Source organism: Symphodus melops (genome assembly GCF_947650265.1).
Source record: "Symphodus melops genome assembly, chromosome: 9".
Taxonomy (NCBI): Eukaryota; Metazoa; Chordata; class Actinopteri; order Labriformes; family Labridae; genus Symphodus; species Symphodus melops.
In genome coordinates, this window is record NC_136699.1 from 12,873,776 (window position 1) to 12,892,144 (window position 18,369).

The 18,369-nt window shown below is 42.6% G+C and overlaps 1 protein-coding gene across 4 annotated transcripts in view; it reads right to left on the minus strand.

The window, feature by feature from the left end:
* kcnip1a (Kv channel interacting protein 1 a) overlaps positions 1 to 18,369 on the minus strand; it is a 35,371-nt gene that overhangs the window by 9,472 nt on the left and 7,530 nt on the right. Inside the window, exon 1 of one of the 4 annotated variants that reach the window (XM_079351878.1) lies at positions 14,026 to 14,868. The exons of 1 other annotated variant lie outside the window; for it this stretch is intronic. In XM_079351878.1, the coding sequence (XP_079208004.1) occupies positions 14,026 to 14,083 (58 nt within the window). In that variant the 5' untranslated portion in view covers positions 14,084 to 14,868. Of the gene's footprint in view, positions 1 to 2,089; positions 2,095 to 3,431; positions 3,665 to 14,025; positions 14,869 to 18,369 lie in introns of those variants that run through there. 2 more of the 4 variants (XM_079351879.1, XM_079351880.1) reach the window with 2 other exon arrangements.

Consider the following 18,369-nt stretch of genomic DNA (forward strand, 5'->3'; position numbering starts at 1 on the left):
GGGTTATTTTTTATAAAGCAGTGGCCTGAGCTGCCTGCCACTCTATTCCGGACGGAGAGCGGTCACAAAAAATACCCACAACAAACATTTCCTCTGGCCCTGAAACAGGATTTAACTACTTCTGCCTCTGGTTTTTAATGTTAGCTCTAATCTATTCCCACATTCTTTCTGTATCTCTCTCACTCTGCCAAACTCTCCCTTCATTCAGCGTCTCCATCAGTGCCATGCTCTCTCTTCCCTTCTTGTACCATGTCCTGTAATCCTTGCCAGAGAGCAAGTCATTTGCATAATCTGAATTAGCCTAATCTGCCGTCCGGGCGGCAATGAAGAGGGCTCTCTCTCATCGGCCTCTTTAAGTATGTGGAGAGCTCTTGTAAGGAAGTAGCAGCTCTACTAGCCATGGGCTCCCTGGAGATATAGCTATGGAGGAAGTATCATAAAAATAGACTTCAGCTGCAACATTTCTTCAAACACACACAGCACCATAAGAAAGCTACAGAACATTATCAAGTTCCATAGTGTGAAATCAAGATCTCATTTTGAGATGCAATGTTTTCCACGTTCAAGCCAATGGACACAGGGGCCAATCCATGACCGGCATTTGAGCTAACTCATTGAATTTCCGATGTCGTGCACGCTTCAGGGCATAACTAGAGAGCCACATGCGTCCACTCACACACTCTTAAACAAGAAATACATGAACACATTATTTCAAGGGTCACCGATAAAACAGTGAGCACCCGTGTGCTTTCAATAAACAACACACCATGCTTGTATGTACACACGTGTATCTGTTTGCTTACTAATCCTCGCTTGTGAAGCAGGACTGGAGCGCTGAAGTGCTGTGTTTATGTGTACATAAGACAAAGACACACAAAGAAATCCACCTAAAGTCACTGCCTCACATACTGCATCAATGCGTCAACATTGATCGAGAGTGAGTCAAATATAAATGAGTTACACACAAAAGTGATTTTTGAGTAAATACATGTCTAGACACAGAATCTGCAAAAACACACATTTACACACAAACACAAATGACTGGATGCCAGAAGACGAGAGTGATGAGATGACTTAATAAGCACTCACAGTAGCTAATGGGAACGTGGGTGATGGAGAAAGGGAGAAAATGGAGAGGAAGAATGGAGGCATAAATGAGAGAGAAAAGGAGAGAGGTATATTATGATGAGGCTGCCAGGAGCAGATTGCGGGGATGGCATGTGAGAGTGAGGTTTGGGAAATTAAAAGTAAGATAAAGGGAAACAAGCGTGTAAAAGGAGTGGGAGGGAGAAACGGTGAAATAACAGGGAAAGGATAAAGCGGTTGGGTTAAAACAACAGAAAAAAAGACGTGGAAAATGACAAGTAGAAAAGGTTCAGGGACGGCAAAGCATTAAACATGTAGGATAAGAGGATGAGCAGCATGGAAAGGAGAGAAAGAAGATTGAGACAACATTGCTGCAGGGAGTATGTGAGGAAGATAGAAATATAGAGGCTGTAGAGAAATTAAGAATTCACTCTGGAAGGGAGAAAAATGCCAGGAGAAAATTAAGCTGGTGAGATGAGTTGTCAGAGGCCACTCAACGAAAGATGAGAGGGAAAACAGCTGCCTGATGCCAGACAAAACTATACAGCCGACACAACAGGTAGGAGGAAACTACAACCAAAGGAGGTTTCGATAACAGCAGGCAGCTTGATAGAAACAGACAGTTTAGACAAGCCCAAACGCAAATAGTCTTCCAGGCGCAGAACGCAAACACATTCCTTTTTTTTTTGTAGCTCATGCTTAAGGATTTATAATGTAGTCATCTCATCTAACAATATGAGAGCCGTGCAATGACTTCCTTCAAGGTGTGTCTGTCAGTGTCATGATCCTGGATCACAACTGATCTGCAACCCCACAGAACAGGCGGCTTCATACATACAAGCCCTGCGGCACTAATCCTGCATACAGCCAACATGATGAGCAGGAGAGAGAGAGAGAGAGAGAGAGAGAGACACTCAAGCACCATTCTACTACACCAGAATTATAAACAACCTCCAAAGAGCTCTGGCTCCACATTCCATTATTTCACATCTTTTGTAAGGGCCTTTGTGGAAGGGGAGAAAAAAAAACAAAAAAACATTTGTTTTCATTCTGCGGGGAGAGTCATATTTCACACGTTTGCACAATGTGAGTAGCTCTACAACCACCTCATTATTCAAAATAGCAACAAATTCACACTTTGCCTTTTTAAAACCTACGGGGAGGGGTGCTTGTTTGAGCCCATGGAGGAAAACAACAAAAACAGACGCTGATTCAAAAGATGAAACGAGCCATATGCACTCACTTGGAAAATATCCTGTACGGCCTAATTTGCACTGGCAAACCAGTAATAGCCTGCTTCAACAGATATGTCGCACAGTATTAACTGAGGATGTTTTCACTGGCAATGACCTGCTTACTGTGCTCATTCAATGGAGCAACCCGTTTTTTATTTGTTGGTTTTTTTCTAAATTAGGTTTGCAGGTTTTTATGAGGATGAGGTAGTAAAACCTTTCTGCAACAGGTCGTCATAGGAAACTGTCCCTCTGCTCCATCTGCATATTTACATCTCTCACTATCTGCTCTCTTTCACGTGGCCTTGACTTACTCAGGAATACCCCAATCTCATCAAAACCCCACTGGCACCATCATCACCACTACCAACACCCTCCCACCCCAAAACTGACATCTTTTGTTGCCATGGCTACCGTGCTTCCAAGGTAACAGCAAGACAGAAAAGCAGTGCGCGAGCAGAGTGACAAACACCTTGGACGTGTGTGTTTACCAGCCCCCTCCACCCCTCTTAAACACACACAGGCTCCAAAGTGCAAAAGTACTAAAACACACGTATTTAAGAACGCTGAAAGAGAAACAGTTACAGAATTCTCCTTCCCTGGTTCACCAAAAAAAGACAAGCTCAGTCAGCGTCACACTCATGAATGAATAAGCACACATACACTGTCGTACTACAACTTTGTGGTCGGAGAAAATCATTAAAGACTTATTTTCCAACAGGAGCTCCTGTTGTCTCTCTCTCACCTCCCCCCCCCCCACTCCCCTCCACACATACACACACACACACACACACACCTACACACACACACACACACACACAGAGTACACCATATGTTCTCTTTCGTTCACTGCATCTTAAAGGATAGCATGGCAGCAGTTCTTAATCTTTGATCTTCAGCTCGCTTGTGTTGTTCGTTTCAGCTGAGGAAAAGACAGTGTGTCTCGAAAACATCCATGATGAGAAGTTTCCCTGTTGCACATACGTGTGCATGCAAGTGTATTAAAGAGAGAGAAAAGAGGAATAGTGTGTGTGTCCATGAGGATATCTGGTTGTATGCAAATAAAAGTGCATGTGAGTTTGTTTATGTTTAAGTGTGCGTGTATCCCCTCACCCCTGGATGGCCTTCTCTGCTTGGTCTGCATGGTCAGCGTACCCACCACAGCCCCCATGTTTGCAGTCGTCGTGATGGAAACAAGCGTGTCTGTATGCTGAAGTCTGTATCTCTGTCACGTGTTTGGACAGCTATAACACACACAAACACACACATACGTACACACGCTCCCTCACACTGCCTTTCCTCCTCTCATCCTCCTCTCTCCCTCCTAAGCGTTATCCCTCTGTCTCTCTTTCCACCTTTACTTTCTCACTCCCTTCCACTATGCTCCTCCTCCTCCTCTCTCTCTCTCTCTCTCTCTCTCTCTCTCTCTCTCCCCCCTTTTCTTCTCCCCACGATCTCCCTCTCTCACTCTCCCTCCCTCCCATTTCTTTGTTTTTCACGAGGGGTTGTAGCCTCCCTCCAAATCTCTTCCTCTCTCCCTGCCTCCTACCTTTACCCACAAGCCAAAAGCCCGAACCGAGCATCAGTGATTCAGCGTGAAATCGGCAGGATGTTGATTCACTGAATTATAAAAAAAATATATGAGGTTACCCATTGATTTGTAAATGATGACACAGCGTGAATCACTCTGCGAGAAAAACAACAAACATGCCCTGTTGCATTTCACACCTAACTGCATCTGTCTTCCTCTAATGGGGCACAAATATGCAAATACATACCGGCTGATATATTGACTGCTGAGGTAAATATGAATTATGGAGGGAGGGCAACATGTGACAAAATTTAGGCGAAACTCTGTGCGTCTTTCTTTCTTTTTTTCCCTCAACATCACGGTTTGTTCATGAAAAGGCCACTTCAATCCATCACCACCTCTGTTCACTCCATCCATCATCCCTGTTCATCCATCCATAATACCCCCACATACACATACACATGCTTACAGGGGACGGATAAAGGGTCCAACACTGCAGGAGAGTGGGCCTGAGCCCGTTCGAGCTACACACACATGCCCAAAGCAGAAGAAATCACATTTTAATTACAGCTCGATCAATACAAACAAGGTTCATGGTGTGACGCGATGAAAGCACAAACAGACAAGTTGGAAGCCAGTTACAGATGACAAACAACCTGCTGTGCTTGTATAACAGGCACAGACAAAACATTTCAAGCAGGGCTGGAAGTAGAGGCCAGATGCTTTAGTTAAAGAAGCAACAAGTCAAAGTCTGATATTTAATATTAAATCCAATTAAGGATCATTGTTACAGTATAAACAGAAAAAATCTCCTAAAGCATCAAAAGTTAAAGTTAACGGCATCCACTTTACCATAAAAACAAGTATAGTATAATGTCTTTGATCTTGTTATTTATTATTTTTGTGATGCTTGTATCAGTTTACTCTGTGTTCACTATGTCCTCGAGGCCATACATATAGTTCGCTTGTTGTGCTGAACTGCATGATATTCAGAGGACTTTGTACATGTTTTACATTTAAAAACAGCTCTAAAAATAATATGACTATATTACTGCAACACCAGATTTAACACATTGCAAATTAGCCTAGGCTATAAATGATGTAGTCTGTGGCAACGTTTTACTTTCCCTTCTATATGCCTATACAAATAAACATGAAATAAAAAAATAACTATATTCATGAGGATGGAGGTTAACCATAATAATTATATGTAGGCCTACACATATTTAATAATGTACAAACTAACAAAGAATATTTTGTGAAGTTTTATTGGCAAAGCTGTTTTAAAAACTTCTGCATACCTCATGTAGAGCCGACTGATATATCAAAAGTGTTCATCTTTAGTGTTCCTCCTCTTTCCACCAAGGGGTCCGGTTCAGTTTGGTTCAGTACGGGACACATTTATTGGCATTTCTACAAACTGAAGTTGGGAAGGGCACCAAAATAAGGGATCCGCACCGTCCTACTTTTTTTGTACCCTTTTGTTGGGGTGCCAAGGCTACTGATCCGACCTGAAAGTGTCCCTTGTTTACTTCTTGAACGTTTAACTTACTTAATAGCTGGCTACACTGTGTTGGTCTGCGATGATGTCACACTATTACATAGCTGACATGACTGTCTTCATTTGGTTAAACTAAGCTTACCAAAAAACAGTACTACTGGCTTTGGAAATGCAAGCAAGTTCAGGGTTTACTGTACTGAGCTGAACCAAACAACAAACATCTTTTTGAACTGGTTCCTCTTTTTTTGGGTTCTTATTAAAAGGGGGGTCTGCAAAGTAACACACAACTTAAGCTATGAAATAAATGTAGGGGAGAGCAGAGCAGTGTTGACAGTGTAAGACAATAAAACCAGGCACTGAACTGGATTTTGAGCTGAGCTTTGAACGTTGAAGAAGCCAGCCTGAGGACAACAAATGTAAAATTGTCTTTGTCAGTGCTGATCAAAGTTACAGTCTTTTTCAAGGACGAAAGCAAATCGTTTTTCCCACAAAATGAGCAGAGATAACGTTAAAAAGAGATACAACTACTACTTCTAATGATGCATATGTCAGGTTTTAAAGCCAATTTTTTAGTAGTGGATTTGGAGAACAGACGCGTTGTATTTTTTTTAATATATTGAGCCAGCAAGCCATAAAAAATGATTCTGTGAATGTGGCAACTGCTCCGGATATGAGGCACTTTTTGTCTGCTGATGAATAATAAACGAGGTGTGATTGTTAGGGAGCCATATGGGAAGATTTAGCTGTGAATATTTAGTTTAGTGAGTAAAAAATCTGCAATCTGCTTCTACGGAAATGTGCTCATGAATTCTCAGATGTGTTGTTGGACTTCTTTTTTTTGCGCAAAGAGAGACAGAATGGACAGCAGTGGGGAGTAATGCCTCCTTTCACCCTGCCTACACACGCTCATTCACACAGAGAAGCAGACACATGAACGCATGTTCATTTTACACACGTAGAGAGGAGAGAATGTCTGATCGAGGGATAAGGTCTCTTTGGACACATGTGACATCTTGCTCTATATGCACAAACGCACACACACAAACTGCTCATCCCTTTCTGCTTTTTCTGCTGTATTACACAGTGCCTGTAGGAATTTACAGCCCATCAAAGTGATTCCTCGCTATCTTTACTGCACCCCGCTTCATCTTTAGCCTTAAACTATATCTATCTATCTGTCTCTCCCCTCGCATCTATGAATTTGTCTACAGGCGTTCTGCCTGCCCTGATACACCCTTATCCAGCCATCTTGCCTTATAAATCTCTGGAACATATCAGCCCGGTGTTCTTGTCATTTGAAACACTGTTCCTGGCTTGTTCCTCTCTCACATCTTCATCCCTCTCAATCTCCCTGCGGGCTCTGACAGGGCTGTTTCCACACTGACAGAAATGTTTCTCTTTCAAGTAATCATTGCAAAGTCGGTCTGTAGAGCTAAGGGAAACAGCAAGAGTAAGTGTGTGATTCTGAGTGTGTGCTGTCGATTTGCCGGGTGTTTCCCTGATGGCATGTGAGGGAAGGGGCTGTTTCACAAGAACCCTTGCCTCACTTCTTAGGAAAAATAAGATACGAAGGAAGAGAAAGAATAAAACAGGTAGAACTGGAAGAGTGGGGCGGCAGAATATGAGGGGGGGAAGAAAAAAATGGCGGAGATGGAAACATATTTGGCAATAAAAGATGAAAAGGGAGAGTGAGGAAGCGCATCAGGAAAGCTTCCAGCTGGAGATTATAGAGTGCGATGCAGAGAGCGAAAGAGAAAGGAAGAAGTGGGTAACAAGAGCCAGGAGAGTGGGCGAGTGGCATCACAAGAAAGAAAAGGCAGAGGAGAGAGCAAGTGGGACATGCAAACACGACATTTGCAGAGGGGAAGGTGAAAGAACAAAGCGGATAAGGGGGGGAAACGAGGGAGCAAGTGTGGTAGAAAATGAAACTCTAAAGATCTTGATTAAGATTAAACGGCCGGGTAGAGGCTTCAGAAAATCAGCTCAGCTTTTTAAAGCAGCACATTCAGACCAACCTCAGTGCTATATGCTGGAGCCCAGAACATATAAACTCGCCCTTTTCATACTGAGAGGTTTGGGACATAGACTATGGATCTTTAATGTTTCATTGACACACAGCTTTGGTAATTTCTAATCAGGCTTCAATTTGGCTTTGGACAGGGATAAACGTGGTCCATTAGAAAATTCAATACCAATATGTGCTGTCCAAATGAATTCCCACAGTTGCTCCTCTGTATCTTTATCAGTTGAAACACAGTGAGCCTCTCACGAGCTCCCATCACATTATGAAAAGAGAATAATTAAAGGCTCCTCTGCTATTGATCTGTCATCATCCAGGGAGAGGAGGAACGGAGAGAAAGATGGGCTGAGGGGGGAAGTAAGGGCAATGCTGAATGGAGAAATAGTGATGAAGTGGCGTGCAAAAGAGGAAAAAGAAAAGAAACGCACAAAATAGGGCAGAAATGCGGAGTGTTCAAAAGCAGGAGATAAAGCTTTAATGCAAGATGGAGAGTGATTTAGGGGGGAATCGATGAGAAAACTATCAAAAGACAGAAACAGAGAGCGAAACACTGCACACAGGGAATGGAGTTGTTTTCCTCATCGACACACTTTCTGCTCCATCGTTATTCTCTAAGCTAACTAGTTTGGCATGGGATGTGATGTCTTAGTTAACACACAAACACACACACACACACACACACACACACATTTATTCTCTGGCAGGCTGTGGAAGAAGCAGGGAAACACTCGTTAGGATTTGAACGGCTGCGTAAAGATTTTTTCTACATCATTTTAAAAGGGACAGAGCTTAGCTAATGCCAGAATTAAATGATCATATATTACAAAAGATGTTTGGTGAATTGGTGCCCAGACAAAAGTAATCATTCGAGTATTTGATGAAGCAATTATTTTTTTTAAAGTTAGGCTGAAAAAAATCCAATAACTTCGATGTCATTGTGTACAGTTGTTGGCTTGCTATTCCAAGAGCATGACACGATAGTGAACTTTGAGTCACTGACCTGATGCTTGCAAGGACACAGGAATACATTATTGATTATTTACAGCCAAAGCAGCAGCACACATACACAATCACACAAATACACACATATCTTTAGAGTTTGATAACATATGTTATATTGTTTATTCCCATGTCAGATAGTTCTGTGACACAGACATCACAGCAGAGCAGAGATAGAAGCTCATGTTTCTGAGTGTGTTTAAGGTTACTGATTAATGCCTTCGGTTTCTGATTGTGACTCACACATTCAGTCAAGGTTCCTTTAACTCTGCAGATAATTAAAGCTGCTCTTCTTTCTCTGTCCCTCTTTCACACTGCAACCGACTCTGCAGTTTACTCAGTTCAAACTCTCGGATGTAGATTTTCTCGCCTGCACAGGGTCTTAAACAGATGGATCCTTCTTTGATACAAACAAAACAAAAAAAACAGATGATAAAGTTTGGCTTGTTAGTCTGCTGTCGTGTTTAAAAGTTTAAAATGTTTTCTTTTGTTTTGCACAAAAAAAAACCCAAAACAGCTTGTGTCTGGCTTAATGAATGTAATGAATATGTATCCCCTTAATATCTTTCCCATACAGATACAGTTTGATTAGAAAATACAAAATGCTCAAAATCCAGACAAAAACTCCAAATCACATATTTACAATAAAAGTGTATGATAAGTCGTTTTTAAAATGATACATATTCTTTTGAAAAACCTATTTAATATGTAACATTATCTTATGCTCAATGGTCATGCAGTGCTTTATGTCCAGTGACGGGTGATATCAAACCATTTTGGTTTGAATTTGAATAAATAATCCATTGTGTTGTGTATGCTGTGTAGGGTTACATTGGCAACATCTAGTTTATACCCTGAGTCTTATTTCAGCCGTCAAATTAATTAAGCTCAAGTGATGAGCGTCACCGCTGTAAAGGCTGAGCATACTGGCTAACATTACACTTTGAGCTAAGTAGCTATCTATATTCATCATCTGCATTTCTCACTTTGGCGCCTGTACCACAGAGCCTGAAGGCAAGCATAAGGCTGAGCTGTCTGCAGAGATAAACTGCATGGAAAATGTTGTTTATCTTTGAACCAAGCCAATGATTTGGAAGCAAATCATATGCAAATATAGTATTATTATTTATATAGATTTTTGATTGAAAAGGATGCTTGAAAATGGGTTTAATTTGCAACAGCGATACATCAAAGAGGATCTTTGATGAAGGGCTTTAAAAAAAATGGAAATGATGCATCCTGTGAAATGTGTTGTGTTTAGAAATATAAGATGTAAGGTTGTAATTTTATTATTCCATCATTTCATGTCTTTACCTAGTCACACACAAACACACACACATTATTTAGGAATTCATCTTCATGTTTCCATGTGTCTAATGATGCTCTTTTGCTGTCCTAATTGGCCCTTTTGGTGCATTTCTTTTGATGTGTGGGGATGAGAGAGAGGGGTGGAAACCATAAAGCCTATTAAAGAAACAGCCTTCCTCTTCCCTCCGTTCTTTTAGCCCTGTGGCAGAATGAGAAGTTAAAACAAACACTTCTCCTCCAACCGACCCACATACACACATATTTTAGTTTATCCTTCAGACCAAACTAAAACTCAGCATGAGAGCGTAGTTATCTTCAGAGTAAAACAAGGCTATCATCTGTGCAACACTCTGAACACAAAGATGTGAGGGTTCAAGAGAGCGAAAGAGACAGAACCCCTGAGATAAAGAGCTAGCAGAAGACGCCATGGATCATAAAGAGAACGGCTCTGGAAATAGCGAAGAAAAAAGTTGAAGGGAGAAAAACATACAAGACAAAAAAGTGGAGGTGAAATGAGGCAAGAGTGAACAAGATAAATAGAGGGAGAGAGGAAATCCACTTGACAGAGGGAGAGAGCGGAGAGAAATGAAAGAAGAGGCAAAAAACAAATGGAGCAAATGGACAGGGAGATGAATGTGTTGGGGAGATGCAGGTTTTGTAGTTTATTACACAGCCCTTGGGAAATATTTCATATCAGCAGAGCAGTTTGTGCACAGTGACAGTGGCTACATTTCTTTCTTTTTATGCCCCAGGTGGAGACAGATAATTGTCGATAAATTCCTTAGTGCCGACCTATGGCCATATGAGCTGTTCACAGCACCGGCTAATATTTCTGCTCTCTGTTCACACAGAGACAACGGCAGGACTGTATGTAGACCATAACATCAGATTGGACTCATTCTTATTGAAGCCAAAAACACTTTAGACCATCAATTCAGTCAATTAATATAAAAATGTTAAATTTGACTGTATTTGGATAATGGACTATTTGTGTAGAGGCTTTAAAACACAGCACTGAACAGAGTCCCTCTCATTCAACATGCACAGCACAAGTGTCGAAATGGAGAGGAACATCATGCAAGAATTTGTATTTTTTGCAACTTGACGCCCAAACTATTTCGGGTGCAGTTCACCCTCTTAATAGCCAGTCTGACACTTCACTGTCTTCCACTCTCTTGTTTGGCCACTCACTCCGCCAACGTGCCTTTAGCCTTCTCTTGACTTTAATTTCCTCGCTGGGATTACTGAGCTAAGACTGGCAACTGGAGAAATGTACCTTTGCGCTTTCAGCCACTAAGTAAGTAAAGTAAGTCAGTAAAACTATAAACTGTTAAACTCTAAGACTTTCTGCATTTCTCACAGGAGATCTTATTTCACTTAACAAGGTACAAAGTGAACAATCAGGGTGTGGAGAGGGGAATGAAAGATTGATCAATCTAACTGTTAGAAGCACTGATTTAAAAGCAAAAATCAATGATCAGTCAGTTGTCAACAGTTGTCCCCTCAATAAAGCATTGTGTACCACTTACAAACCACAAGAAGATGACTTCAGAATACCCAGATGTCCTATGGTGCTTACAGTACTGTAACGCCACCAGAGAGGGCGAGTTGTTTTATGTCATTCTTCTCCTTCTAAGTCTTGTCTTTCTCTACGAGTACAGATTTCTTTTAGAATTTTCAAACATTGAAAGGTCTCAATCTCCAGGTTTTCTCTGACAACCTGCTCATTCATAACTGTAAATGTGGGTTGGCTTTTCGGTTTTTCCATTGAGGAGAAAAATACAATTTTGTATAGGTTTCTGCTTCAAAAAAACAAAAACAACCAAAGACCTATTTGAGTTCTAAAATCCATTTGTATCATCAATTCATCTCTCGATTCTGCATTACTTATTGAACTGAACATTGAAAATGTGTACACTTGAAGTTCAGTTCATGATTAAACCTTGATGGCATGACTTTAGTCCTGGTTTCCTCAAATAATTATCAAGTGTGAGCTTGGAATGTCTCGATTGAAAATAACAAATGTCCAAATCTAAAAAAGTTTTTTGAGTCCTTAGCAAAATGTCAAGTCGAAGCCAAACTACATATTTTTAAATGAAACAGTTAGTACTGTATATTGATTTTTTAAGGAATAGCAAGTGTTTTCTAACATACTGTTGTTGTTGAACACATTTAATTACCAACCCCTAAATGGGATCATTTGAGGCACCATCTGTTGACTGCCAATAATATCTTGCTCAAAATACATCTGTTGTTACCAGAAAATGTAACATATGGTGGTCTGAACATTTATTCACCTCACAATTATCGATCAGTGGATAAAGACTGATGCCAAGTTAAGGTAAGGGTGAAGCACATGTGAATTCACAGCTCCCTGCCTGACTGTCTCTCCCACCGCTGCCCAGACACTGAATCTGAACATTAGTTCGTCCTTAAAACTTCTGTTCTCTCAGCAAGTTAACTTCGAAAGCATCCCAGCTGGTTGCTGCCTCATCTTGGGCGTCGATCAAGGGTGAGCCAACCTTCCATGCAAAATGAATCCTGTCCTGCTTTCATTAGGCCACTTTTTATGAACACTGCAGCAGATGGTGGAACACACACGTTCACTGACACTCACACTGCAGTCCCCCAAAGAGCACCCTCGTCTCTTCTCTCAACTTTTCTCTCCCACTTTTTTACTCATCTCTCCTCCCTCCCTCTCTCCCTCTTCCTCACTACTAACAGTGCACACTTCAAAGTGGCTGCTATATAGAGGTTACCCTAACTAGAGAGCTTATCCTGCACTAAATTGGCTAAAAATACATGTCAGTTGCTTTGTAAGCATTGTTTCCTCCCGGGTAAATAGGTTGAGCTACAAAAAAGATGGGAGAAGACAACACAGCGTATGTTCCTCTGTTGTCTCCATAATCTCTCCATGTCTCTTCATATTTTATTTTTTCATTTCATATTTTAGGCAGCTGAAAAATCACCTTGAAAATGTGCCTGGAGTATCTGTTCAGCTCACATCTGAAGTATCTGCGAAGAGCTGTTGCCATGCAATGCAATGAAGCACTGGGTCGAGAATTAAAATAAACAACCCACGCAGGATGCTATATATGACTGTGTTTCAGAAAACCGTTTACACGCTCCCTAAAGTGTTTTTACAGCTAATTCAAACTGTCTGTGTGCTCTGGCTGCACTGCATGGCAGGTCAAACAAAAATAACATGGTCAACTAAAAGAAGAGTTTTTCTTAGGAAGTAACGGATGATTTTCGGCATATAATTCACACCACTTTAACATTGGCCACACAGTTCTTGACACAGCATATGTAACACACAGTCAGTCTTGACAAGATTAGTGCGAAATAAGGATTTTAAGGTCCATGTCTCCTCAGTCTGTGTGCTGGAGCTCAGTGTCTGCTGGGGATAAACATCACGTCAGAGGTCAACACACTCAAGACAGACCAGGGCCAAAGGCTGACAGATTACAGCATACTGAATTACTGCAATCACACACACACACACGCACGCACACACGCACACACGCACGCACACACACACACACACACACACACACACACACACACACACACACACACACACACACACACACACACACACACACACACACACACACACACACACACACACACACACACACACACACACACACACACACACACACACACACACACACACACACACACACACACACACACACACACACACACACACAGCTGCCACAGCCACCATAGAACACATACAAAATACGCACCCTTAAACACTCCTATTTTAGGGGTGAATTGTGGGCAAAACCTATTTTCATGGACATAACTGCAGTGCCAACAGTTATCAGCAGAAACACACATATAGTACATTAAAAAAAAACACACACATGCATGTACGCACACACGTTAGCATGCACGCCTCGAGTGTCAGTGCCAGTTTCCTCCTGTCAAACAGAAGCAGGGCAGACAGGAGGCAGGTTGGTTAGGAAAGCCAACAGGGGAAAATACCATTACCTTTTATAGACATGCCTGATGCACACTCTAAACACTGACACACACACACGCACAAACAATCCTACATCTACAGGACAGGTGGCCCGATGATTGCATCATTAACCAATAATGGACATTTTATACCAATTTACACTGCTGCTTCATAAACACTCAGTTCATTCCCATAATGCACTTCTTCTGTAAAATTCATGAATCTGTGAGCAACCATACAAGCCTCTTTCATTAAGGTAAATACACACAACAGGACAGGTGTGTCTTTCATACAGTCACATGCGTGTGCTTAAAAAAAAAGCATACATCCTTATGGTGAACATTTGATTCATTGATATAAAATTAAAGTCCTTACCTTTGTGGAAGTTCACCTGCTTTGTTTGCATGGAAAAGGTGCCCATCACAAGACCCATGTTGACTTCTCGCTGAAGACTAGTTTTGTGTGTGGTTGGTGTAAGTCTGCTCGCCTGTGATCAAGGTGTTGCCTTTGAGTGTGCGTAAAGTATTTCTGCCCAGTAATTAAGTTAGTGAATCAGCCAGCTGCGTATGTGGAGGGACAGATATCACTTCTCATGCTGCCCTGGACCCACACAGCTCTGCCGCTTCTGCTCGAGGGTGTGCGTGTGTCTGTCTGTGTGTGTCAGTGAGTGAGTGAGTAAGAGAGAGAGAGAGAGAGAGAGAGAGAGAGAGAGAGAGCGGATGTGTGTTCGTGTGAGAAGGTGGAGAGAGTGTGTGTGAATGAAATAGCAGGCGCACATGCATTCTGAAGCTACCTTTGTCTACGCAGTCACTGAAGCTCCCTATTTTACATCCACTCTATCTCTCTCCTCAGCACTCCTGCCCTCTTCCTCTCTCTTTTTCCTCCCCTCTCTCTCTCTCTCTCTATGTCTCTCTCTCTCTCTCTCTCTCTCTCTCTCTATGTCTCTCTCTCTCTCTCTCTCTCTCTCTCTCGCTCTCTCTCTCTCCCTCAGTGTGTTCCCTGCCACCAGCCTGTCATTCCATCAATTCCTCTGTGCCTCTTTATGTATCTGCCTCCCTCTGTCTCTCCCTCTGTTTTTTTTCTTCAGCTCCCTCTTCGCCTCCTATTCGTCTCAGTCGCTCTCCTCGTCTGTCTAGTGGGGAAAGAAGGATTGCACACTGTTGCACAGGAAGAGACAGAGACGGAGCGAGAGGGAGAGGGGTGTGTAAGAGGGACAGAACTCAAGGGAGCGTGGGGGAGAGGAGAAAACAGATTGAGAAATGACGAGGACAGAGGAGAAAGGAGGAAAGAGAAACTGAGACACATTTGGAGGATTCGCCAACAGCAGGGGAGGAAAAGTAAAGGGGAAAGAGGAGGAGAAGAGAGAGACAGAAAAACACAAAGAGTGCACGAGGAGGGGGGGGGGGGGATATGAGCCAGAATAATCAGTCCCCCTTTGCTATTCAGCAGGCAAACAGTCTGACCGTGGAGTTTATTTGCTACTTTATCTCCACAAGCACAAGTCTGACAGGAGGTGTGTGTCTCCTGTCCTTCGTGTGTGTGTGTGTGTGTGTGTGTGTGTGTGTGTGTGTGTGATTAGTCTGCTAGCGGGTGGGTCACAGACAAAGCCCTTTTCATCTAACACCACTATATTTGCAGAGACGCCGCCTCGCATATGTCAGCACAGGCATCATTGCACTGTGTCAGACGTGTTTTGCTGTCGAGCCTACTGATGAATCCTTCAGCGACACACAAATACATACCAAGACCACACACACGCACGCACACACTTCTTCTACGACAAAACGACCAGGGGAATGAACCTCTCACATACACTCCCCCGTCACTCACGTTAACCCTTTCTTGCCCCTGTGTGTAACAGCCTGACGAGAGATAGGCAGGCTGCAACTACGCCATCGACCTCAGCCCGATTGAAATTCCTCACATGGCTGTAGTTAAGAAAACAATTTAGAGCAGAGCCGTAGCTGTGACCAGGCTGAAGCCATCAAGGCCAATGATAAAGCCATTAGGCCATGGCATTCATTAAAAGCTACTGGCTGTAGAAGGCCATTCGCTAAGGATCAATGCAGTGTAAGAAGAGAAAGGGGTGGAGGAGGTGTGAAACAAAATTGAGATTTAGAGAGGACGAGAGATAAAACAAAGAAAGGCAGAGTGTAGTGGGCAGATGAAGAAATTGAAAAAGGGACAACTGCAGGGCAGGTGTGTATTTGTGTTAGGGTAAAATTGTGAGGGACATATTTTGCGTATGAGCACACACCAACACTCACAGACATCTCCTTTTGTTGCTCTGCACAAAGACACAGATCTGACAGGAATCTCTTCTTAAATCAAACATTACACAACCACACATGCACACACACACACACACACACACACACACACACATCTACAAACAGCCACCGATAAGTAAGAGGTGCAATATGTGCACAAACAGAAACAGGTTTTCAAACACGCACCACAGCGGCAACACAGCAGCAAATTAAATTCTGAAAGCCCGGCTGAATAGACAAGATAAGGGGACGTGATTTGCTGTAGTGATGATGTTTAACTTCAGTAGATGGGAGACACCCACATCTGCCAGTGGAGAGAAAGACTGAATCACAGTTGAATAAACTGAAAATAAACAGGAAAAAGTGTGTCTGGAGTGTCAGTGTCTGGAGATACAATATTATATTTCCAAATACCAAGTTTTAAATCTGAAGAAAGATGGGAATGATAATAATCACCTTATTTAAAATCCAGGTAAAAAATGTGCTTTATAAAGGCAAGAGAAAAAGAAAAGGAAAATGAGAATAAAGACGTTTACATTACACTTCCACCTGGGGATCTAAACCTGAGTGGTGTTCTGTTATTGGACTTCTGCTCTAGTCATTGATCTGCTATAACAAAGACCTGAGAACAGGGATGTTCATAAGTGTGCCTGGTACCAGGTCAAAAAATCTTTGATTAAGTGTTTAGTCATGTTACAGATCTGCAGCCATATGTCTGTCTGGGACACTCGGGTGAGAGCAGCAGAGCTGTCAACTGATCACCTCGTGAGTTTGAGTTGGATCAGATGGAGGGGGAGGCTGCCGGCTGCTGGTGAGGGTGATCTGGGAACATTTGTTGGCGCCCCCTGTCTTTGTCTTACAGAGGATTTTTCGTGCATCACAGAGCGATGGACCAAAGGGTCGGGGTATCACACAACTCAGCCTCACGGGGAAAGTTTATTCCTGGACGCACCAAAGGAGGCTCTTGCCTATTGGCGGACCTCTATTACAGGAGGAACAATGTGGATTCTGTCCTGGCCGTGGGACAGTGGACCAGTCCTTTACCCTTTCAGGGGTCATTTGAGTTTATTTCTATCCAGTCTACATGTGTTCTGTATTCCTGAAGAAGGCTGATGAGAGTGTTCCAGGATCAAGGTGGGGTTACTTTGGGAATATGGAGTCCTGGGGCCAGCGCTGCAAGCCATCTGACATAACCAACGACATGTTCCCCTTGTCAGATTTTTTGGTGATTTTCCTGGACAGGATCTGAAGACGCAGTCGAGAGGAAAACGTTTTTCCCTGTGCGAGGACCTCAGAATTAAACAGCTGATTTTTGCAGAAGATGCTGTTCTGTTGGCTTCTTTAGCCTGGGACCTCCAGCACGTATTGGAGCCTGCAAAGCGGTCGGGATTAGACTCAGGACCTCTGAATGGTTCTCTGCCAGAAAACAGCAGGTTCCTCCCTCTGGGAGGGGAGAGAGTCTCTGCCTCAAGTAAAGGAGTTCAAGTATTCCAGTATTGCGGGCATTGTGCCAGACCATCACGCTGAAGAGGGAGCTGAGCTGAAAGGCAAAGCTTTTGATTTACATCCCAACCCTCATCTATGATCATGAGCTTTAGGAGCAACTGGGAACAGACCCCAGGGTTGACTCAGTACCACACTGGAGGGATTATATACCCCTTCCTCCCAGATAGAAGCAAGATAATAGATGGATGTCTTAGCTTTCAATAGTGCAATTGTTTTTAAAAAGTAATAGTCATTAAGTAGTCATTCTTAAAATATATACAAGACAAACAGCATTTGTATGCTAGTTACATCAGTTCCAAAGAGGAACCAGCATCACTTAGAAGGGGGTCAGAGTCTTTGGCTGAGACCCTTACCCTGATCTCACCCTGGCCCATTAGCGTTTGAGATATTCAGCTGTCAAACCCAAAGTAATTGAAGCATTAATATTGAAGTTGTTTAACCAGGGAAACAAAAAGAGCATTTCACTACAGTGCAATAACACCAAACAGCAACAGGTCAATTGCATTAGGCAGAGCGCCAAGCTCTTTCAAGACATTAAGCCTGACTTCATCTGTGCTACTACTCAGGCCTGTCCAGGGTGCTGTGGATCATTTTGAGTGCCAGCCAGCCCACCCCTCTCATCATTTATTAACTGTAACACAATGGATCTTTTACTAGATTGAAACAGCTGCCTGCATGAATGGATGAGGGGTAAGAAGAAAAAAGATGGGGTGAGACAGTGGAGTTGTAAATACAGACAGCATTTGACAGCAGAGGGAAATAAAGGTGTTGACAAGCAGACGAAGTGTGGTGAGAAGGCAGTGAATAAGAAATTGGCCAGTTAGTTTCTGCCTGTTCTGATCAGACAAAGGCTGGGTGGAAATTGTCATAGCCATGCCAACTTAGAGGAGAGTATATGCAGGCATTGAGGGGAGAGACTTGTGAGGCAAAGAGAGAGGGAAAG